At 37.1% G+C, this 26,022-nt stretch overlaps 1 protein-coding gene across 2 annotated transcripts in view; it reads right to left on the reverse strand.

The window, feature by feature from the left end:
* TEX10 (testis expressed 10) overlaps positions 1 to 26,022 on the reverse strand; it is a 56,906-nt gene that overhangs the window by 29,330 nt on the left and 1,554 nt on the right. The window contains exons 2-10 of one of the 2 annotated variants that reach the window (XM_059070983.2): positions 23,830 to 24,018; positions 22,137 to 22,376; positions 21,664 to 21,848; positions 21,027 to 21,270; positions 16,072 to 16,184; positions 7,175 to 7,413; positions 6,307 to 6,442; positions 4,630 to 4,805; positions 2,352 to 2,529 (exon numbers count right to left, since the gene is read on the reverse strand). In XM_059070983.2, the coding sequence (XP_058926966.1) occupies positions 2,352 to 2,529; positions 4,630 to 4,805; positions 6,307 to 6,442; positions 7,175 to 7,413; positions 16,072 to 16,184; positions 21,027 to 21,270; positions 21,664 to 21,848; positions 22,137 to 22,376; positions 23,830 to 24,009 (1,691 nt within the window). In that variant the 5' untranslated portion in view covers positions 24,010 to 24,018. Of the gene's footprint in view, positions 1 to 2,351; positions 2,530 to 4,629; positions 4,806 to 6,306; positions 6,443 to 7,174; positions 7,414 to 16,071; positions 16,185 to 21,026; positions 21,271 to 21,663; positions 22,377 to 23,829; positions 24,019 to 26,022 lie in introns of both variants that reach the window. The other variant, XM_059070982.2, reaches the window with a different exon arrangement.

Below are 26,022 nucleotides of genomic sequence, written 5' to 3' on the forward strand. Positions count from 1 at the left end.
GTCTTTAAGTTTTCAGTTCTGCCTAAAACCGTATCAGACCCTGTCCATAGGCCACAATCAGTAACAAATATTGCTGAATACTAAAGTACCATGCCTGATACAGACATGAAATTTTTTTAACATCTTTACTGGAGTATAACTGTTTTACAACGGTGTGTTAGTTTCTGCTTTACAACAAAGTGAATCAGTTATACACATAAATATGTTCCCATATCTCTTCCCTCTTGCGTCTCCCTCCCTCCCACCCTCCCTATCCCACCCCTCTAGGTGGTCACAAAGCACCGAGCTGATCTCCCTGTGCTATGCAGCTGCTTCCCACTAGCTATCTATTTTACATTTGGTAGTGTATATATGTCCAGGCCTCTCTCTCACCTCGTCACAGCCCACCCTTCCCCCTCCCCATATCCTCAAGTCCATTCTCTAGTAGGTCTGTGTCTTTATTCCCATCCTACCCCTAGTCTCTTCATGACATTTTTTTTTCTTAGATTCCATATATGTGTTAGCAGACGGTATTTGTTTTTCTCCTTCTGACTTACTTCACTCTGTATGACAGACTCCAGGTCTATCCACCTCATTACAAATAACTGTTTCATTTCTTTTTATGGCAGAGTAATATTCCATTGTATATATGTGCCACATCTTCTTTATCCATTCATCTGTTGATGGACACTTAGGTTGCTTCCATGTCCTGGCTATTGTAAATAGAGCTGCAATGAACATTTTGGTACATGACTCTTTTTGAATTATGGTTTTCTCAGGGTATATGCCCAGTAGTGGGATTGCTGGGTCATATGGTAGTTCTATTTTTAGTTTTTTAAGGAACCTCCATACTGTTCTCCACAGTGGCTGTATCAATTTACATTCCCACCAGCAGTGCAAGAGGGTTCCCTTTTCTCCACACCCTCTCCAGCATTTATTGTTTCTAGATTTTTTGATGATGGCCATTCTGACTGGTGTGAGATGATATCTCACTGTAGTTTTGATTTGCATTTCTCTAATGATTAATGATGTTGAGCATTCTTTCATGTGTTTGTTGGCAATCTGTATATCTTCTTTGGAGAACTGTCTATTTAGGTCTTCTGCCCATTTTTGGATTGGGTTGTTTGTTTTTTTGTTATTGAGCTGCATGAGTTGCTTATAAATTTTGGAGATTAATCCTTTGTCAGCTGCTTCATTTGCAACTATTTTCTCCCATTCTGAGGGTTGACAGACATGAAATTTTTAAGAATATTTTGAACACTCGCAATACGAAACACTATTAGCTATAAGACGTTTCAGAGTAAAATGGTACAGTCACTATGGAAAACAGTATGGCAGTTCCTTGAAAAATTAAACAGATAACCATATGATCTGGCAATTCCACTTCTGGGTATATAGCCAAAAGAATTAAAAGGATTCAAACAGGTATCTGTACATCAAACAGGTATCTGTACACCAGTGTTCACAGCAGCATTATTCACCACAGCCAAAGGGTAGAAACAACCAAGAGTCCATCAACAGATGAATAAACAAAATGTGGTATAATGGAATACAATGGAATATTGAATATTCAGACTTAAAAAAGGAAACCGTGAAACATGCTACAATATGGATGAACCCTGAAAAGTTACACTGAGTGAAATAAGCAAAACACAAAAGGAAAATATTGTATGATTCCATTTTTATGAGGTTACCTAGAATAATCAAAATCATGAAGATAAAACAGTGGTAAACGGGGGCTAGGCGAAGGGGAAATGATTAGCACAGAATTTCAGTTTGGGATGATGAAAAGTTCTGGAGATGAATAGTGGTGCTGGTTGCAGAACAATATGAATGTACTTAATGCCACTGAACAGTTTTAACTGTATACCTAAAACTGGTTAAAATGGTAAGTTTTATGTTATATATATTTTGCCACACACACACACACACACACACACACACACACACACTCACACACGAAGATATTTCAAGTGATTCCTTGTCTGAGTCTACAAACTTATTTTGTCAGCTACATTAAATTCTGAGCTCCCTTCCAGAAAGGAAGGTCTGTACTGCCATTTCTTAACACCGAAGGTTTTAAGCACAGTACTCTCACCTGCCACTGAACCCTTACTGCATACTTTTGATAATTTTAACCCTTATTCCAATCCACCTACACAAGTCACTAAACAAATAACGTGAAACAGTCTTACTCTAGTGAACTTCCTCTATCTAATAACAGTATCACAGTTTTAACTGTTGCATTAAGAGCAAATGAAGGGAGGAGCAGTATTTTAAAAAGCCTCTGTAGTTCATGAATTGCCAGTAAAAGGACACAGGGTGGGGGGGAAGATTATACACTTAAAATACAGCTCACTTGAGCATGCTACCTCATGTGCAGTATCCCGATAAGCATGGCAGCCAAACTTGAACTGAGTCTTCCCATAATACAGCAACGACTTAACCGAGAAAGCAAATCAGCAGGCAGACTAGGTAGAAAATATACAAGCTGGACCAAAAGCTGTTGAGACTCTGCTGGGAGAACCACCACAGTGCCTTCTTGTGGATCTAGTGGGGTAAGAAGATAAGTTAAACTAAAAAAGATATACAAACCAGAGTTAAATTAATAAAGCAGATTAAATGATTATTTTCACTGTGTTATGTTGAATTCTAATACATCAATTACATGGAAAAAAGTTTTTTCACAAAGCATGTATGTATGGCTTAAGGTATTGTCTAGAGTAAAACAATGAATACAATCATTTAAAGATATGTTGGGCTTCCCTGGTGGCGCAGTGGTTGAGAATCCGCCTGCTGATGCAGGGGACACGGGTTTGTGCCCCGGTCTGGGAAGATCCCACATGCCGCGGAGCGGCTGGGCCCGTGACCCATGGCCACGGAGCCTGTGCATCTGGAGCCTGTGCTCCGCAACGGGAGAGGCCACAACAGTGAGAGGCCTGCGTACCACAAAAAAAAAAAAAGATATGTTTTTAACACTCTTAATTTCATAACATTCAAACGCATTATTTGAAATAAAAACTATGATGGGGTTAATGGGATTGGACACAAAGCAAAACGGTAAAAAACAAGCACTTTTGCCAAACAGTGACAATTATAATATCGATTTAAAGCCAAAGACCTATCCGTGTACACACACACACACCACACATATGAGCAACACCGAAAAATACAGGTTTTAAAATATTACCCACAAAAGGTGGAAACAAACCAATGTCTATTACCTAATGAATGGATAAATATAAGTGGTATATCCACAAAATGGAATACCACTCAACATTAAAAAGAAATAAAGTACTGATATATGCTACAACATAGATGAAACCTAAAAACAGTATATTAAGTGAAAGAAGCCAGACTCAAAAGACTCATTGTATAATTCCATCTATTAAAAAAGTCCAGAATAGGCAAATACACAGAGACAGAAAAGAAGATTAGTGGTTGCCAGGAGGTGGGGAAGGATAAAGTAGGGAGGGACTACTAATCGTACAGTTTCTTTTTGGGGTGATAAAAATATTCTGGAATTAGATAATGAACAATATTGCACAATCGTGGGACTATGTTAAAAAATCAAAGAATTGTACACTGTAAAATGGCAAATTTTATGGTATATGAATTATATCCCAATAATAAATATAAATTATCTATATGTATATATCCCAGTATGCTTTATTGATATTTTTGTTTAAAAAATGAAAGTTTCAGTGATTAATTTTAAAAGTTATTAATAGATGAAAGTCATACAAGATATCCATTATGGTTAAGTAAGTAAAATTTGCCATCAAAGATTCAAAGGAATTTTATAAAAATACCTGCTCGGTTTTGAATTTGTGAATAACATGTGGCTTAAAAGACAATTTAAGAAGGCAAGAAGTGGGCTTCCCTAGTGGCACAGTGGTTAAGAATCTGCCTGCCAATGCAAGGCAAACGGGTTCAATCCCTGGTCTAGGAAGATCCCACATGCCACGGAGCAACTAAGCCCGTGCACCACAACTACTGAGCCTGCGCTCTAGGGCCCACGAGCCACAACTACTGAGCCTGAGTGCCACAACTACTAAAGCCTGCGTGCCGACAGCCCGCACTCCGCAACAAGAGAAGCCACCACAATGAGAAGCCCACGCACCACACGAAAAGTAACCCCCGCTTCACTGCAACTAGAGAAAGCGCGCACACAGCAACAGAGACCCAAAGCAGACAAAAATACATAAATTTTAAAAAAAAGAATGCAAGAAGCATCTACAACCATTAATTTCTAGAACTATTCTAATAGATAATACTAGTGAAAATGAATTTACTGTTTGATGTTTTGTTAATTTTCCCAAGGTGTAATTAATTTATAATAATTTAAAGGAAAAGCAAAACTAAAGAGCTCCCCTTTGGGGCTTCCCTGGTGGCACAGTGGTTGAGAGTCCGCCTGCCGATGCAGGGGACACGGGTTTGTACCCCGGTCCGGGAGGATCCCACATGCCGCGGAGCAGGTGGGGCCCATGAGCCGTGGCCGCTGAGCCTGCACTCCGCGGCGGGAGAGGCCACAACAGTGAGAGGCCCATGTACCACCAAAAAAAAAAAAAAAAAAAGCTCCCCTTTGAAACGTCTTTCCTAAATTGGGGTAGACCAATTATTACTTACATAATTAAACAAAACTCTTACCATAGATTCGGAGAGCAGTAACTTGTAAACTTTTTAGTAATTCTTTATTTGCTCGTGCTGCAGCGGTATGGATAATGTCAATAAGCTGTGTTGAGAGCTCAGGGTTTCGAGAGCCAAGATGAGCAAGTTGCAATGGTAAACCAGCCAACCAACGGGATAACACTTTACTACGATACCTAAGGCCAAGGAAGAACGAAATAAAGTGTAATTTTCAAAGAAAAGGGAAATAAATTTAAATAAAGAATATTTTTAAATTAAAACACCACACAAAGTGACAAATCATCTACCAGTAACACCACATTTACTTATTTAAACATGTGAGAGCCTACAAGATGGCCGGCATCATTTATTTCGCTATAGCAGTTTCTAAAGTTTTACCCACTATATTAAAAGTTCATGTGATTTGCAGCACTATGTAAACTATATTTTTATCTTAAAGGACACAGACACTACTTAACTCTTCGTGAACTATTTATACTAATTAGCGTTAATTATTACACTATATTAAGTCATTGATGCATTCAGTGTAGGGTGCCCCCACATTAAATGACTTCAAACTTGTGTTATTTCATATTTCAGTTCTTTTATATACTTGCTAATGCTCTAATGTCTCCTTACTCAGGTAACAGCAATCACTTCTGCTGCTCCCCTTAGTGACTTAAGCATGACCTTTGTAGTCACAGACCTGAACTTAAGTCTCAGTTCCACTGCCCTTAGTTGCATGACACTCACCAGATTATTTAACCTAAGCATCCATATCCTTCTGTTAAGACAGAAGCCAATAGTACCTAAACTTCAAAGTATGAGTATTGAGAAATTAAGAAAAGCACCTGACTTACAGTAAAGACTCAAATACGTTCTAACAACCACCTATGTATCCCAAATCTCTATGTTCCACCCAAACATCCCTTCCCGACTATCCCAAATAAACCTCAAACTCACCATACCAAAAACCTGATTCCTTAGTTCTATTCTGTGTTGTCTATTTAAGCTGGTAGCACCAAACTAAGACAGAAACCTTCTCATCATTTACTGCCCTCATTTTTAAAAAATCTACTTAAATATTTTTAACATACAGTATTATATGTTAGTTTCAGGTATATACTACATAATAATTTGACATATGCATACATTATAAATGATCACCGTGATAAGTCATCATTTGTCCCCATACAAAGTTATTACAGTATTATTATTCCTTATGCTATATATTACATCCCCATGGCTTATTTACTTTATAACTAAGTTTGTACCTCTTAATCCCCTTCACCCATTTCACACCTCCTCTTCTACTGCCCTCATTCTTATACCGTATGTCTCAATATGTCACTAAGGACCAGCTGTTAAACCTCCATAATTTTTATGGGAGGCAAAAGAAAAGGCTGAGGCTGCTACAGGTTGTTCCAACTGCCCTTTAGCCGTTAAGTGGACAAGTGGAAATATATGCTTAAAGAGACTTTTATCTGCTCAGTTATGCATATAAAGATTACTGGCACTATTATGTATGCTTCTTTATAAAATTAAATTTCTTCTCTTTTCTTAAATGCAACCAAATAGGATATAAAGAGTGAATTTCTCCAAAGATTTAATCACCCCATCTAGTCTATTATTTAAAAAGACTACATACAAAATAACTTGGTGAGAAAAAGAAAGGCAAAATAACAAAGGAAACTTTACCTGACTCTGTAAGATCTCAGTTCTTCTTTTTGATAGATTTTACTGAAAAACTTCAGTAACAGAGTCCGAACTGGAAGGAGAAGGCCTCTCTGCTGATACAACGTATAAACTGCCTTAATGAGAGACTCCGTAGCCTCTAAAAAAAAAATGAAAAATACTGCATATGATTCAAAAATGTTTCTTCAACAGCCCCCTAATTCTAAAAAGCACAAAAGTACTTTACTTTGCTCCTATGACAAAGCAGACCTTAGACACAAACTGATGACTACTGTCAAAATGCTACAGTAATAGCCTGACTAATACGAAAGTCAAACCAACCAGAGACTGCAGTGTAAATTTTCCTAAGAGACAACAAACCTAGGCAGGGATGACAAAAACCAGACTAGAAAGGTGGATAAGCTGGAAACCAAACAGGAAAGCTCTGTTTCTGAATGAAAAGAATTAGTAAGTCACACTAAAAACTGACTTAATGCAACATAACTTCAAGCTACAAGAAAGGTAAAAAGATAAGCAGGATTCATCAATTTCTAGCCAAATTACATCAGAAGAGAGTATTTCTTCATCATTAGACTCACTGTCATTTCATCTTAATAACACCTACCTCCTTTCACTCCAACTCTGTAATCAAGTAGAAATCCTACCAATTAACTTCAGAGTGGACCTACCCACTGAGAAAGGGATGCTCTAAGCCATAAAAGATTTCAGTGTTCAAGCAGATATTCCTTTATAATTATGCTAGCTACCTTTCGTGGCTTGAATGTAAATAACTTGACTATGTGAAATGTTTGAAAGTCATCAACTCAAAGCTAGACTCTAAATAGCATGCATAAGAGCTCCTCTTAAATAAGGACAAAGCAGTAACACCTACCTCTGTTTGGCTGTATCTGCATTAACCTCCACGAGACCCCAAGCAATCTGTTCAGCTGCTTACTATTTAGCCTAAAGCCATCTTCAAGGGTCTCTGTTACAAATTTCCTTATCATTTCTATCCAATTGGAATCCTTCTGCAAAGTTGAGGCATTTGCCAGGGAGACCATGATATCAGACAGTGTTAAATTCAGTAAGAGATGATCTACATTATTGGAGAGAATCGTGCAATGCTTGATGCTAAAAACAAACAAAGACACACACATCTCTAAGTGTTATATCTACCATGCCTGCTTCACTTAGAATACTTCAAATAATCTATCAGTGGGTCAAAAAATATTCTTCCGGGCTTCCCTGGTGGCGCAGAGGTTGAGAGTCTGCCTGCCGATGCAGGGGACACGGATTCGTGTCCCGGTCTGGGAAGATCCCACATGCTGCGGAGCAGCTGGGCCCGTGAGCCATGGCTGCTGAGGCTGCGTGTCCAGAGCCTGTGCTCCGCAGCGGGAGAGGCCACAACAGTGAGAGGCCCGTGTACTGCACACACACACACACACACACAAAAAAAAAAATTCCCCTAGGATAAACTGCCAAGAAGGCAGGAATATAAAGCCATTGTTTTGTAAATAAACCACTCATTATGAAATCAGGCTTGTTAAGGCATAAGGAATGCATATTGTTCAGTTCATTACCCAAGTTGCTATTCACACAAAAAGTACAGGCTCTTGTAACATTGCCTGGTAATCCTAGATGTAACTTGGAGGTACGAAGACTTGAATACCTCAACACACTTGGAAGATTTTCTTTAAGCAGATACTTATATTAGGATGGAGGTCAAAGCAGACCTTGATTTTGCTTCTAACTCAGTTTGACTTAACAGAATCACTAATTTCTCCAGGCCACAATTTCATTATGTGTGAAATAGGAGACTGGTCCAGATAAGCACTATTCTGAAATGACTTAATTTTATGACTCACATATTAAAATCACTTTTTTCTAGCCAAATAAAACACATTTCTTTCAAAGCTTCAAAGAAATTTCAAAAAAAAAACCTTCAAACAGAATACCTTAACAAAAACAAAATTTGCAACTTAGGATATAAATACTTATTTCAGGCTACAATGTATTCAACAGCAGAGTCTATTTATTTTCATGTTCAGAAACATGTACAGTTGATTAAAATTTTTAAAAACCTCAAACTAACTTATTTTAAAAGAAAAAGTTAATACTGGATTAGGCATGCAAGGACACAGTAGTAAGGAACCACAAATACATGGGCAGAAAAATTTTTAAAATCGGGTGCTATCAGGGGATCAAATGTAGGGCTAGGAATGACAAATGAGCCTAAAAAAGTAAAATGGGACCAGATAACAAAGAGTGGAAGGCTAAGGACACTGAAATCAACTCTGCAGGCACAGGAGTAACATGGTTGAAAAGTTGTTTCAGATGGATAATTCTGTGGATGGAAAAGAAAAAATCAGAGTTACAAGACTCTAAACAAAGAAGCAGTTGTATGTCTATTTGAACAATACACGCAAGACACGACAAGTGCAAGAACCAATGTTGGTACAGACTGGGAGAAAGGGGGACATTTAAGAAGAATAAAAATTAGCTGGATTTGAAGTCTGCTTAAATGTATACATGTATGTGAGTTTTAGGATGATGAGGATTGGAAGAATTGAGGGTCCTAGCACTGCTGACTGGTAAATGGAGATGAAGTAGCAGAGAGGAACAAATATCCAGAAAATAAATTCTACTTTTTAACATGTTGAGCTTAAAGTGTCTCTGGTATAAATCCAGGTAGAGATGGCCATCAAACAACTCAATGTATAAGTCTGACACTGGAGGGAGGAGTCTGAGCTATTTAAAGAGAAATTACCCACATGACCACTCCTAACTACAAAAGAAGTTAGGAAATCTAGTTTTTATTTTGTGTAGTCATATGCCCAGCTAAAACCTGGAAATTCCATCACTAAGAGAGGGGAGAATGAATGAAAGCTGAGACAGACAATTAGCAATCTATACCACACACCCAAAATTACTAGTAGGTTCTCTTTGCCAAACTGCTCAGCGCCCAAAACCAAGGCACATTTTACACTGACTAGACCACACAAAAACTCAATCGCAACATTTCTTCAACAAAGGTAGAGCTTTCCAAGATCTACCTAAGTTTACCTCAAGCAACATAATCTATTACTGTCTGGAAGGTCTCAGTCGACACTGCAAACTTGGGAGAATTCTTCCTGCTCCTCCAATGATTTATACAAAATTTTAAAGTCTAAATAAGCCAACCACCAATTTTATAAGGGAGGCAGGCCACTGGGGAAACTCATTTTCAATGACACAGCAGGTAATTAGAAGTAATCCCCTTCCTGAAAATAACTTTAAAAGCTGGATGAAACTGTTTTTAACAACTCAAAAGCATTCAAGAGTTAACAAGATAATGAACATTTACTGGGTCCCCAAATCTAAAATAAAGCAAGACTGGAGGGCAACTGCCAATTCCAAAGAAAAGGTTGGAAAAATGAAGTAACCTTTTAGAGGCCTCACAGGGAAAAGTCAAACAAAGCCCAGGGCCTGCCAAACATGGGGACTTTCCTATATTATCCCTACTTCAAGCTGGACCCTTAAGGGCCTCCCTTCCAGGGTAAAGGTGAACTGGAAGTAAAAACAGCTCTTACATAAAACTTAATCCCAGTTTTGCATCATCTCAGCAGCCAAAGTAACAATTTTTCCCAACTAGATCTATAGAGTCAACGCAATTCCAATCAAAATCCCAGCAAGTTATTTTTTAGTTATCGACAAATTGATTCTAAAGTTTATACAGAAAGGCAAAAACCTAGACTACCCAAGACTGAAGCAGAACAAAGTTGGAGGACTCAAACTACTCAATTTCAAGACTTACTATACAACTACAGTAATCAAGACAGCATGGTATTGGTGGAAGAACAGATAAACATAGGTTAATGCAAGAGCTCTAAAACAGGCCTACAAAGTATAGTCAACTGATAATCTTAGACACAGGAGCAGAAGCAACCCAATGGAGAAAGGATAGTCTTTTCAACAAATGATGCTGGAATAAAACTGAAAAATAAAAACAGAAAATAAATTCAACAAATATATGTTTGAATACAACTGAACAAAACTAAAAAATTAAAACCTGGAAGATATGAGATAATTATAGACAAGAGAAATAGGTAGAAAATTCAGTAAGCAGGTACTTTCAATTAGAGTCTTTAAAGGAAAGGAGAAAAATGGCACTACAGCAATTTCTCACCTGTGGTCTGTTAAATGTGCAATAGCATCACGCTTTTAAAAAATGTACATACCTTAATTTAAAAATACTTTATTGGTAAAAAATGCTAACCACCACGTGAGGCTTCAGTGAGTCACAGTAGTAACATCAAAGATCAGTGATCACAGATCACTGTAACAAATATAATAATGAAAAAGTTTGAAATATTCCAAGAATTACCAAAACGTGACAGAGAGACATGAATGAAGTGAGCAAATGCTGTTAGAAAAATGACGCCAACAGACTTGCTCAATGCAGGGTTGCCGCAAACCTTCAATTTAGAAAAAATTATAAAAAAAAAAAAAAAATTATGCACTATCTGCCAAGGGCAAAGAAGCAAAACAAAATAAAACGAGGTAGGCTTGTACAATACATTCAACAAATTTCTTACTAAGTAACCTTCTATACTGTCCCAGATGACCTTTTCTTTTAGCCTTCACAAACATTTCTGTTCAATTCCAGGAAGCCCAGATTTCTTCTATAGATGAAACTGCAAGTCAATTTCCTTTTGACTTCTGTTTAAATAGAGTTAACCCTTGAACAACATGGATCTGACCTGCGTGGGCCCACCTATACAGATTTTTTTCAATAAGTACGAACTACAGTACTACACAATCCCCAGTTGGTTGAATATGAGGATGTGGAACCAAGGATATGAAGGGCTGACTGTAAAGTTATCTGTGGATTTTCCACTGCACAGAAGGGTCAGCACCCCAACCCCAGAGCTGTTCAAGGGTCGACTGTACTCAATTCCTACTGCACTGTCTTTCTCTGGGGCTTATTCTATCCTCGGGTTCCCACAAAGAATCTATTCGTTAGTACATTTTTCTAAAATGTAATCATTCACATACTGTCTGAACTATTATTTACCCACTATGTTTCTTTAATATAGCTCACTTTTTAAAAACAAGTATTTCTAAAAGAAACTTTCTATCACTACCATAAAGAGAAAATCAGCCTCTCCCAATACACTTTGCAATAGATTCCCAACCACCCAACCACCACTTAGTTAATTTCAACTTGCTAAATCAATCAAAGCTCTCCAATCTCTCTGAAAAAATAAACTAATTTTCCCAGCACATTGGAAAGTCTTCCCAACTACTAGGCTTCTCTAGTCAGCAGTGAACTTTTCCCTCTCACAAGCTGATTTGTAAGCCAAAGGCAAGACTTAGCTGTTATCTCTTCCCAGCACATATTAGAATTACCTCATTAGAATAATCACCGTATAAACTAATAAAGGATGAGTACAAGAAGAAAGCTTTCTTAAAGACCACTCAACTACACTGAATTTTTAAAATGTCACTATTTTCAGTAATGCCAAAGTTATAACCTTTGATACACACAAAGGAATTGAAAGCAGGAATTGGAACAGCTATTTGGAGACCAATATTCACAGCAGCATAATTCACAACAGCCAAAAGGTAGAAACCACCCACATGTCCATTGACAGATGAATAGATAAAATATGATATATACATATAATGGAAGATTATTTGGACTTAAAAAGTAATGAAAACATGGAAGCAACCAAGAGGTTCTTCAGTAGGTGAATGGATAAATACATCCATATAATGGAATATTATTTAGCACTAAAAAGAAATGAGCTATCAAACCATGAAAAAAACATGGGGGAAGGTAGGATGAATAAGCAGAGAACAGAGGATTTTTAGGACAGTGAAAATATCATGTATGATACTATAATGGCAGGTACATGTCATTACACATTTGTCAAAACTCACAGCATGTACAACACCAAGAGTGAACCCTAACATAAACTATGGACTTTGAGTGTTAATGATGTGTCAACATAGGTTCATAGATTACAACACATATGTAACTGTGTGGTGGGACGCCAACAATGAGGGAGGCTGTGCATCTGTGGGGGCAGGAGTATAGTATATGAGAACTTTACTCTTTCTGTTCAATTTTCCTATGAATCTAAAACTGCTCTAAAAAATAAACTCCATTTAAAAAAAAAAAGGAATGAAATGCTAGTAGTGCTACAACATGAATAAACCTTGAGATTGTCATGGTAAGAGAAATTAAGCCAGACACAAAACAATATTGTATGCTTCTACTGATATGAGGCACCTAAAAAAGTCAAATTAATAGAAGGAAAAAACTAGAAGAGTGGTTCCCAGGAGCTGGGGGAAGGGGAGCATGGGGAGTTACTGCTTAATGTGTACTGAGTTTCAGTTTGGGAACATGAAAAAGTTCTAGAGATGGATGGTGGTGATGGTTGTACAACAATGGGAATGTATTTAATGCCACTCAACTATACAATTAAAAATGGTTAAAATGCTAAATTTTACATTATATATATTTTACCACAATAATAATAAACAACATCCTTTGTAACTCTGCATTTCAACCTAAGATTTAAAAAATTTAGACATCAGGTCAAATATTAACTGGGAGTACATGAGTAAGTATGAAGACCGCTGTCGGCTCCCCTAACTTTAACCCATGTTGCCCTCCACAGGCTATCTGCTAAATATTCAATGCACTTCTCTATGGAAGTATTTTGGCCAACTCAATACAATAGCAGCCTATGGTCCCTAAAAACAAATCACTGGGGAAATTTACAAAAAATAAATTATACTGCCAATTCACTTTTGTTAAAAATTCCACAATTTTACCACCTCAGCCTCTTCACATCCTTTTTTCACCTTTTGTATCTTGGCACGAACCACTTCATCAGGGCAGCGTTCCCTAGGACTCTACTCCCCCCATGAAAGAGCAGGACCAGTTTCTTATCATTTACTCTTATATTACCCTACATTCTTTTTCACTCATCTTATCACAGCTGGTCACTGAAAAGAATCATAGAAATAAAGTCTCCCTCACTAGACTGTACTCCATGAGAACTGGCCTACCTATCTCCTTTTCCACTAAATGCTCAGCACCTGGTATAGTAATGCCTTAAACATATTAAGTGTCCAGTAAAGTGAATAATGACAGTATACCCATATACTCTTGAAAAATTTACTTACATTTAATGGTCTACCAAATTCCAAACATCCTAACCATTATTTAATCTCGTTTTGATGAAAATTATATCTGAAACCTCTTACTGGACAAAATATACACACATACAATTCTATTCAAGAGTTCAAGGATATTCTGAGGCTTATCCACACACCTGATTAAAAACTTTTGCTTTAGTAAGAAAATCGTATCTGGAGGAAACAAACCCTAACAACCTACTTGCTCAAGAAAGTGTCTCCCTATTTGATTCTCTGTCCCCTCCAACTCCAGAAACTCTAAATTAATATTCCTAAAACATGGCTTTGATCCAACCAATAGTCTTCGATGCCAAAAGGATCAAGGATGAAAGATAAAGGAAGTTCAGAGACAAGAAATGACTTTCAGCATCAAGGCTAGTCAACAGCAGAAACCAGATTTGACCCAGATCGGTCCCATGTTCTCCATTACCTAACACTACAGCTTTCTCATATGCTATCTCCGCCAGTTAGTGTAATCTCTCCTACCTTGTTTCACTTCTGCCTGCTAATAAAATCATATCCATGCTCAAATACTACCCTCTAACACAGCTTTGTGTTTCTCCTAACAAGGATGTCTCTTCCTATGAATTCCTACAGCACTTCTTAATTGTAAAGTTCTAATGACACTTACATATGCCTTGTGTTAAACATGTAAATTCACTTTTTCTCCTGCAAGTTATTGAGCTATTGTTTCTCAGCTTCAAAACCACCGTTCTACACTCTGCTTTGTGATCCTGGAACTGAGCCACATTTTTTTCCTTTACAGCTGGCTTCTCCTTAGGCTCTGCCAATAAGGGGGTACTAGAGACTGGAAAGCTATAAGAGGAAAATGGGACACTTTCCTGTTTGCTTCCTAGTCCTACTTTGGCTTCCCTTTGCCACCAGTGCAACCCAACAACTCTTCTAGAAGCCAGCAGCAGTTCATTCCAGTAGCCACAGTTGGTTCCACTTTGTGGTTTTTCTGACACAGAACCAGCATCATCATGCCCCTAGAAACACCAGCACCAGCCAGCCAGAACCCCTGTTGCCAAATCCCGGACCCCTGCCCCACAGGGCCGCTCTTGTGATGTCAAAGACATTAGCACCAGCTGAGCACCAACCCCTTCCTAGAGGTCTGAGCTTTGGCTCCAGACAGGCTTTCCTCCAAACTTCTTCCCCTCTTCTCTTTGTTCTCCCAATCTAGAGGCAGCAGCCGCTTCCTGTAGGTGCTACCTCCACAATACCTTACTGTTCCCTTTCGTCTTTCCACTTCTTTAATACCTAGTTAAAAACTGTTTGTATTAAATTCTCTGTTAAAATCACTGGTGTGATTTCCATCTTCTGACTAGACCATGACACACTCTTTTATCAATTTTAAGACTTTGTACCAATTTTAGCAATTTATGAAATCACTTAAGAGAACAAGGAGTATACCTTAAGACATCTGATTATCTGTCATAATACTTTGCAACCAAAATAATTAGCGAATGAATGAAAAGTTCATCTGCCTACAACAGACTTACCTCTAGACTTATCACTTCTAAGCATATCCTCTGAACTCCGCTCCATGAGCCTGATTCTCCACATAGTTTCTTTCTTTTGATAAATTTAAGAACCTTCTGACAGACTTCAAGATCCCTTCAAGTGTTTGCTCATGGTGGGGAACTGCACCTTTCGTGTTCTAGCTTGTATCTGTCTCAATTTTTTTTTTTTTTAAAGAAATCTGTAGACTTCTTTTTTTAAATTTCTTTGTCTTATTTACTTTTGGCTGCGTTGGCTCTTCGTTGCTGTGCGCAGGCTTTCTCTAGATGCGAGTGGGGGCTACTCTTCATTGCGGTGTGTGGGCTTTTTATTACGGTGGCTTCTCTTGTTGCGGAGCATGGGCTCTAGGTGTGCGTGCTTCAGTAGTTGTGGCACGCAGACTCTAGAGTGCAGGCTCAGTAGTTGTGGCACACGCGCTTAGTTGCTCCGCGGCATGTGGGACCTTCCCAGACCAGGGCTCAAACCCGTGTCCCCTGCATTGGCACACAGATTCTTAACCACTGAGCCACCAGGGAAGCCCTGTTTGTCAAATTTTATTAGACAATTTGTTTTTATATTTATCTGCTCTCACTTGAGGTAAACATTTTAAATAACTTCCAGGCTTACATTTTTTTTAAACTCCATCTTCTAATCCATAAATTTTTTTTAGAAAAGAGAACTATTTTTCTCCAATTATCCCTCTTCCTTCAGGATACTGATATTAGTTTCATTACCAGTTTCCTCATGTACAAATGAACTGATGACCTTTAAGATACTCTCTCATCTAAAGATTCAATAATTACACAGTGCCTCTCACAAATAAACCACCCACCTCGGCAAATTTTATTAAATTCATATCTACATAATTCGATACCTGACACTCATTTAGTACAAAACGTTCACTTTAAAGATTAAAAAAATAAAAGTAAAATTGGAAGTCCCAGGGCTTAAAGTGACTTGTTCATGATCAGTCATACTACTGCTTTTATCTCTTACCTGCCAAAATCTAGATAAAAACACCTCACGGTATAGAAAGTTCCAGTTTAAGGCTAATAATTTTCTGATAATTTTAGGTTAACCGGTGGAATAGAATGGCAGTACCTTTTGTTTGTCTCTTTCCTTCTGTGCTTGGTTATTTCTTTTAAGGCATATGGAAAATTACTCATGAAATGGTGTTTGAAATCAATAAGATAATTCTTTCGAAGCCATAAATCCTAGTAAAATAAGCAAAGATTAGAAAATCTATAAGAAACAATAACTTAAAATGACAAGACTTTAAGCAGAAATCTAACAACTTGTCAATATTCAACTATAAATTTACCATTATAATACACCTTCTGCTAATGATACAATATGAAAATAAATCTTAAAGTCAGAATAAACTGTTAGGCCATCCAATTTTCATCTTTTGGGTGCTTTTATTTAATTATTTTTACTTGCATTTTATCTGTTTAAAAAGGAGAAAAAAGGGAGAAAGTAAATAAGATATAAGAAAATTCTGAATCTGAATACACTATTTACAAAATATACAAGAAAGTCTTCAACCTAGTGTTCCACTTAACTGTAACTCCATTCCCTAGCAGTTCTGTTGCCCATTAAAGGTATTTAACACTTTCACAAAGCAATGCACTTCTCTAAAATTGCTCAGCAGTATTTGTCAATGTATCATTTTCTCCTACTTGAAACACTGTCTTAATTTCAGATTACAACACTCTTATTTCTTGCTATCCACAGAACCAAACATTTCATTTTGCCAGGGACTGAGGGGCTGCCTGGCTTGTGGGATTTGAGGTGATAAAATAGCTAGTCACCCTACATCTCCTTAGTTACCTTCACTGGATTCTTCTCTTCTCCCCAACCTAAAAATGTGTACTTGACAACTTCTCTTGGACTTCTAACAGGCATCTCAAATTTAAAATGAATGAACTGAACTCTCCTCACAGGTAGCCACACTGTCATTTGAACCATAACATAGGGATCACCCTTGCTCCTCTTTTCTTCACTATGCACACCATCCGTCCTGTTGGCTTTATCAGAATCCAGCTGTTTCTCATCACTTCAACCACTAGCTACCATTCTACTCCAAGCCACCATTATGACCTCTTACCTAGATTACTATAACAGCCTCCCAATGGTCTCCTTGCTTTTCGTCTTGCTCCCCCAAACACAATAATCTACATAGCAGCCAGGGTGATGTTTTAAAACATAAATCACACTTCAAAATAATATAGGAAAGGATAAAGGAAATAGGTGTGTATGTAGGACAGGACTAGTCATCCATGGGATCAATGGTCTGAGTTGGCCTCCAGTTTTGCTAAAGCTGGATAGTGAGCAAGTGGGAGTTCATTAGTGTTTTATTTAACTTTAATATGTCAAATTTACAAATAAACATAATTTAGATCATGCCACTCCTCTGCTCAAACCCTCCAATGTCTTTTCACCACACTCAGGTTAAAATCCAAACTCTTTACCACAAGGTACCATATGATCTGGATACTACCACTTTTTCTCCCTCATCATCTACCATTTTCCTAGTACCTCACTTGCACAGGACTTCCTGCCATTCCTCAAATATATGTCAAATTTGTTCTCACTTCAGGGATTTTCACTTGCTGTTCCCTGTGCCTAGAAGGTCCTTCCCACAGGTCTTCAGAAGACTTGGTCCTTCACTTCATTCAGTGACATTTAAATATCAAGAAAGCATTTCCTGACCTCCTATTTAAAATAGCTCCCCCTCACTGTTCCATCATATGTTCTCCCTTTACCCCACTTTCCTTTCATCTTCATTCCTAATAACAACATCATCTGTTTGTTTACCATCCATCAACCCCACCAAGAGCTAAGTACTCACCTTGTCAGTCATGTTCATCTCTGTATTCCCAGAGCCTAGAACAGAACCTGGCACACTGCAGAGCAGTGCTATACAAAAGACCTTTCTGCAATGATGGAGTTGTTCTATAACTATGCTGTCCAGTACAGTAGCCACTGCCACCTGAAGCGACTGAGCACCTGAAATGTGGCTAGTGTTTACTGAGCAACTGAATTTTAATTAATTTAAAGACCCACATTTATACATGCTCAATAAATATTTGACGCATGATTGCATCTAATTTTTCTTCACAAATTCTAATCTTCATGGTAAAAAGACAACAATAATGAAACATTTAGACAAAAAGTAGCAAGCATTAAAATACAAAGCTAAGACACAACAAAATGTCTATAGTGTAAAATTATAATACTGACCTGAAGCTATTAATACAGGACGACTCCAAAAACCAAAGTTAATTAAAAAGTTAATGTTAAATTGTATTTCATTTTTAAAACTAGCTATATATTAAAGATACACACAGTATATCAGAAATAAGCAACCTCAGTAAGGATCTGAGTACTCAACCACTGCAAATAAGATTTAATGTAACTTGAGATTTCTTTTCAAAGCAGATGAAAGATTTCAGATTCCTCAAAAGGTTTAAAAGAATACTACTTGGATAAAAATGAAACTTTGCAACTTTGCAGCAAAATACGAACACACTACATGCATTAGGCAAAACCTAAAAGTAAGTAGTCAGTGACCCTAAGGTTGCACCTAATACAGATGTCAATTTATCAACAGAAAACCTACACATTTTCTGAGAGAAAAGAGCTACAATTCAGCCTGTGGTACATAATTAGAATTTAAGACAGAGGAATGCCATTTCATTCCTCCTAAAGTCTGAGCTGTTACAGGTCACCCAATACCTTAACTACTAAGCTATAACTGAAGGTGAATGAGAGAGAGGAACTAACAGTGGGAACGGTAACAAAAAATAAACTAACGTTGGGCTTCCCTGGTGGCGCAGTGGTTGAGAGTCGGCCTGCCGATGCAGGGGACACGGGTTCGTGCTCCGGTCTGGGAAGATCCCACATGCCGCGGAGCAGCTGGGCCCATGAGCCACGGCCGCTGAGCCTGCGCATCCGGAGCCTGTGCTCCGCAACGGGAGAGGCCACAACAGTGGAGGCCCGCGTACCGCAAAAATACAAAACAAAACAAAAATACTAACGTGCATTTTAATGTCACCTGATATAACTAACATACATACTTATACTTTGTCTCTAAGATAATAGATCTTACCTTACCTAGTTATTAGAGTTCGAAAATAACAAATTTGCCAGGGTAAATTGGAGAATTCTACCAGTGGATGCTTTTAAATACTATTCCTATTTGAATTAACCACCTCGGTTTACTTCAATTTTATACAGTATCCCAATTCAGTATTCTATATAACCTTCAACAGTCCAGGCAAACCAGTCTTCTGAACTTAGAATCCTATGTTAATGGACTGCTGATAAATACAGTCATGTTATAGTACCACAGAATAGCTCTGAATATAGCTACTGTAAATATCCATAAAATTAAGGCAGTGTTTAGATCCTTTGTCAGTATCATCTGAATGACAGTAGATGATCCAAAACTAGCACAATTAATGAATTTGCATTTAGTCCTACCATTCTAATTACAAATACTATTACTAAAGCAATAACAAACACTAACCAGTGCCCATGAAAAAACAAACACCAAAATGCCTGGAATTTTATTTTTCAGCTTTCCGAAAATGAAAGAAAGCCTAGTACTTAAGATCACACTGAGTATCATTACTTTTACTTCTTATCTTAGCCTTTCAGATGAAAATACAGCCATTCAAGACTCCAAATAATATATATATTTTCTAAGAAGCTGCATGCATTATTACTGTTGACTAGCCTACAATCACAGATTAACTGCCATAAAGGAGAACAAGCTTCACTTCCATAAAATCATATACAATACCCCTAACCATGATCACTTTCTTGCCAATTTATGCAATAAATCATAAAACAGGCTCAAAATTGTAATCAACAAAATGCCATCCTATTTGAGAAAGCAATTCATAAAACATCCATCCCTACAGAATGATGGGTAATGGGTTAATAGCGATACAGTAAGCTATTAAAAGAAACACACACCTTAGTACAATTCTGTAACGCTTTTCAAGATTATGAAATACTATTATAATTAACCCCAGTCTTATTTTATGTGTCTTACTAACTCGTGAGCTTGAATGAAATAAAAAGAGCTAAATAAAACTAAAAAATTGCCTTGCCAGTTTTGGACGTATGTAGGCAACTTCAAGGATTCACACCTGCCTTGTCAAGTCCTTGCAGAAATTCTTCTGTAAAACAGATGCTTCAAGTTTTAGTATTGTCCTGCAGCTACCCTTTTTAAGGTTAACCACATTAATCCAGCACCAATTAATCTTAAGAGTTTGTTCTTCCTTACTTGCTCCATGCACTATATATTATATTCACTACAACATAACACTTTTAAAAAGCCACCAACACTCAATTCTCCCCAAATAGGAGGTAAATTTACTCGTCAAGAAATATGTCTTTGCTATCAGCTTTCTAGCAAGAAACTGTCCTATGACTTGGAATTATTTAGGTTAACTTCATTCACACAATACCTACAACTACAGCTTACCTGCAGTAAAGGTAACTTTAAGAAATGTTTTCTGATCTTACTTCCTTTATCAAGAAAAAACAAAAAAGATTACACTAAGCAAATCTGTGTGTAGCTTCTTCCCTAAAATGTAGTAGTTTAAAAACTTCTCTGGGTTGATTATGAGATCTTCAGTTTGGTCCACTTCTTGCCATAAACTTGGTAACATGGCACAAACTGGAAGAGACTACTTAATAAGCCACTTTTTAAATCCTATAAGGGGTCTCCAGAAACTATAATGTTCCTACATAATCAATCTGCCATAAACAATACATTGTAACACTATTGTGAATTAGAGCTAATAAAAACAAATGAAATCAAGCACATTGTTATGCATTTCACTTAAAAATTTAAACATACAGATAATAAACTCGCAAAACTGTTTTAATTTGTAGTTTTGAGCAAATGTAAGAAATAAGTTTACAGTTAAACCCTGGGAATTTTTTGGAAAATGCATAACCAATTAGTAGTAATATGCTGATTTCTAATTTGTCATGATAAAAGGCATTACTCAGAAAATAAAGAACCTATTAGTTCTCACCAATTTATGGGTCTCATCATGTTGTTTAGAGAGTTTCCACAGAAGGGAAATAATGTTAAGAACTTGCTGCATAACCTGCAGAGATTCTCGTTCTATACCATTTCCAACAGAAGCAGCTAGTTGTGGAGGCACAGCTTCAATCCAGCACTCAATTAGCAATGGAATTATTATCGCAATAAATCCTTTCAGGTTTTCAGTAGATGACAGGCCTTCATCCACACTGCCTAGTCCTCCAACCAGGTACCTAGCAAGGAAAGGTAAGAATAAAAAAAATTTTTAATTTAATTAAAAAAATATTATTCCTTGCTTAATTTAAACCTTAAAATATAAAGTACCAGCAAAATGAAGCACCATGAATTGATAATTACATTGATCAACACTAGGAAGAAAAACAGAATTCTAAGATGACAAAGCCAGAAGACTATAATTTTTTACTTTTCATTAGGCTTTGCTACAAATGAGTAAATTAATATACTTTGAAATGACTCCTCCCATCAGTAAATAAAATCAAATTATGAGTAACTATATGAAACTACAGAAGACAACTGCATGTCTTCCCACCATTAGCCATCAATGGTCAGCAGTTATAATTCAATATAGGAAAACTGAGTGTGGACATAACTGAAATCCTTCTTACCGTAGCCTGAACTGTGAACTGACATTTGGCTGTGAACCCCCATTTTCATAAACCTGGATGTGTTGCTGGTCGTTGGCATGTTCCTTCCAGTTGATAAAAATGGAGTTGCTAGTGGCATGGGGATTTTCTTTTTGTTCCTGAAGTCCTTCACTTTCTCTCACCCTACTGGATCCATCTGCCAAGGCCTGAAGGAATTTACTGAGTCTCACTAAGACTTTCAGCCTCCACTGCTGAGAAGTGAGTCTCCGATTAGGATTTACAGAAAGTATCCAGGACTGGGATCTGTCTCTATTTACCAGTCCTTTGGACAGCTGCTGATGAGAAATAAGTTCTACAAAATTCTTAAGCAATATACTGCTACGGTCAGTAATTAGAGCTGGGTACTGTTCCAGCAGAATGTCCAAAACTTTTAAAGAGTCCTCCTGAATTCCTTCAGTAATGTGAGTCATGGCACTAGAGAGATGGGCACTTACCAAAGGAAAAAATGGAGAAATTTGTTCAGCTCGTATTTTGGGGGCCAGGAATTGAAGAAGTTGAACTGCTGCTAATCGTACATTAGCATCTTTATCTGTAAACACAGCAGTCACTTCACTTAATATGTTTGAAAGGTGTGCATCAATTATAAATGGGTATTGAGACAAAAGGTCTTTAAGTCCAAGAAGAGCACTTTGTTTAACCCCAGCATTGTAGTGATGCATCTGTGACAGCAAATCCTATAAATAAAAATAAAAACACAAGCTTTAGATATATACATGTACATACACATTATATCATTTTCAAATAAGCATGCTAACTAAAACTATGCTAATAAACTGACACTCCAGTGGGGGTGGGGGGTTGGAGACTGCTTTGGTAAGTATTTCTAAATGTTACTTTTAGAAAAATGAAACTTTTGTTAAGATCAGAAAGTTTTATCTTTAGCATAGCTTTAGCTGAATAAAAGCATAACATAACTTTCAGTCAGAATTTTCTTTTTGAAACTACACAGGATTAGGCACACTATCATTTAAAATGACAGCAATCATTACCACCACTTAAAGACCTACTATGTACCAAATATGTATTTATACCTATATTCTACCTGTTTTAAGTGGTCTTTCAGGGTGTCTGTGTATTTTATTCAGAGTACAACACTTGGCAATTTTATTTGTGGAATAATTTATATAATCTGTAAAGAAACAATAACTTCAAATACCTTTTGACATTATTTAACCTTCAGAGATTAAAAAGCAAAACTAAAAAATGTATATATTCACAAAGATTTGTTCACAAATGTTCATAACAGCATTATTCATAAGAGTCAAAAAGTGGGAACAACCAAATGCCCATCAACTGATGAGTGAAAAAACATGACATAGCCCTGCAGTGGAATACTATTTGACAATACAAAGGAATGAAGTACTGTTCTGATACGTGCTACAACATGGTTGAACCTCAAAAACATGCTAAGTGAAAGACCAGTAATAACAGACCACATTTCGTATGATTCCATTTACAGGAATTGTCTAGAATAAGCAAATCTTTACAGATAGATCAGTGTCTGTCTAGTGGGGGGAAGGAATGGAGAGTGACTTCTAATAGGTATAAGGTTTCTTTCTGAAGTGACAAAAATGTTCTGAAATTAGATTATTGTGATAGTAGCATAACAATGTAAATACATTAAAAACCACTGAATTGTCCACTCTAAAATGATAAATTTTATTATGTGTAAATTACATTTCAATAAAACTTAAATTTTTAAGCAAAACCACTGCTCAAATTTCAATAACTTCACACATTCACTATGAATCTGGAATAAACTACATACTATCAGGGTTCAAAAATGGATAGGACAGGATCCTATCTTAATGTGCTACAAAAACAGCTAAAAAACTGTCATATCAAAAAACCTGATGCATCAAAAAGTTAAATATAGAAATTATTTCCAGATGACATATTAAATCATCAAATAAATATACAAGGGAGAAATCACTTTGACTTTAGCTGGGCAAGTCTTTCTGGAGGAAGTGGGAAAGCTGCAGAGACAACATCAGATCTGGGTGACAGATAAACTCCAACCTTTAGCCATTAATAAACCCTGAGTTAAAACAACTTTTCACAAAAATATAACATTCTAGATGATTTCAAGGAAAATCCTGCTTTATCAAAATAATATTTATGATTTACCTTAATGTTAAGTTTTCTGTTGTTTGTTGGAAGTGTTCCATCCTCTTTGAGTTGGTCAGGCAGATGTATAGTCTTCGTTTTAAAGTTTGTAACAGTAGCATTTTCTAACCTGGGCTTCTTTTTACCAACTTTTAGTTTCACTTTTTGAAAATCATCTTGGCGTTTTCTTTTTTTAGTCATTCTTGAGTGCTATGATAAAAGAATTAATTTTAAAACAATCAATAAAGACAAAGATAAATTACCTTTATGAAGTAAAAAAAAAAAAAATCAGTTTAGTCAAGAGATTTCTGGCCATGGAACGTTTTGTCAAGCAATGTTCTAAACAGGACCTTTGGTTGGGCAATGTGCTAAATAGAAAACTTTTGTATACTTCAATTAATATACATACTTCAATAAAAAAATCAAAGAAAACTTTTGAAAAATTTTTTGTGCCCAAAGGATGAGGGGGAGACAGCACAGAGTTGCTATAGATACACCTTGCACGTGCGGGGAAGCTCCTGGCCCAGAAGCCTCCAAGAAACCCTAGCAAAACAACGTCTGAAAATCAATGTTATTATTTAATACAGCCTGTAATAGTTAGGAAAAGTTTCATGAACCTAAGCTGGGTGCTTGAAAATGGGTAAGATTCAGATATGCATCAAGGACAGTTAATGAGCATTTCATGCGCAAGGAAAACAGAGTATGGATCAGGAGTAGGGATAAGCCTGGTATAGGCAAAAATGAACGTACCAGCACTGTGAACACCAGGAATAGTTCAGACTAGATATAAACAGTAAACAAAAATGCAGGAGAAAAATCAGTATAAAAGAAAATATAGTATAACAGAGGAATAAGGAACAAAGACCAGCTAGGTCACTATTGTAATAAATAACTCAGGTATAACCCTGTTATCCTGCACTTCCCCCTCTTCACCACATACTTTCAACTTACATCCAAATCATCCCAATTACACACAAAATCTTTGATCTGTGCCTCCTACCCATTCCCAGGCCCCTTCTTAAGTCCTTTATCTCTACCCAAGACTGTTAACAGTTCCCCCGCCAGAATTCTTGTCTTGTCTCTAGTGTCTACCCCATGGTCCATTTGGTAGAGAATCACCACAGGGCTCTTTCTAAACACAGATCTGACCAAAGCTCAGGAGCTTTCAGCTGCTCCTTTTACTTGCTTACAGTAAAAACACCTTGGCTTGACATATTCGGTCCTTCCTAACTTCCTCTCCAGCTTTATTTTTCCACAAACTAACCTCTATCTAAAAAAGAGCCTCCTATACCTGGAACTAGCTCAGCGCTTCTTGAAGCCTTTTCCACACACTACAAAAATACTGAATTCTGCCTTGCACTGTACACCCACTAGAGTAGATATCTCTGGGATAAATAAAACTCCTAATCTGTCATAATTATCCTATCCCTAGCTATTTTTTTTAAGTTACAATGCTACACAAGGGAGTCCAAAAAATTTGACTAAAATGAAGGCTTGCATTATTGTAAGATTAATAAAATGGCTGGTGCAAGACCAGACAGCTCAAATTCTAGGAATCCAGAAGGCAATCACCTATGACATTATATCCAAATTCACATGATTGCAAGGTTTTACTACATTAGAGCCCCGTGATCCAGGGTTTGGCTACACAGGTAAAGAGCAGATTCAAGACTCAGAGTGACTCGGTTCTTATACAGACTCTGCCACTTTCTAGCCATAGTTAACCACCGTGCCTCAGCTTTTATCTACAAGACAGGGATAATAATAATGCTTACCTCATACAGTTGTTTTGAGGTAGGATGAATGAGGAGCAAATGAGCTCATATCTGTAAAACACTCCGAACTGTGCCTGGCACACTTACAGATATGCTATAAGCACAAACATGTATATTTTCTTAGTCTCAGGACCAGTAAATACCAAGCATAATATTAGATGCACAATAGCTTTCAATTCTCACAAGACCATGTGAAGAAGGTGGTACTAAAACCATTTTAAAGACATAGCTCAGAAAGGTTTGTCAGTCCCTTATTAAGGAGTTGAAGAGGGATTCATAAACAAGACTGAACTCTGCAAAACCAACTGTATGTTATATATACTGGAACTCAAGTGAGGATTGGAAAAAAGTGGCAAAATGGCTTGCCTTATTTAATCCCAATACTAAATTTTCACCCCACCCACACCTCTAGTTTTTCTAGTCTAAAAAATGAGTAACT

Source organism: Kogia breviceps, chromosome 8, assembly GCF_026419965.1.
Source record: "Kogia breviceps isolate mKogBre1 chromosome 8, mKogBre1 haplotype 1, whole genome shotgun sequence".
Taxonomy (NCBI): Eukaryota; Metazoa; Chordata; class Mammalia; order Artiodactyla; family Physeteridae; genus Kogia; species Kogia breviceps.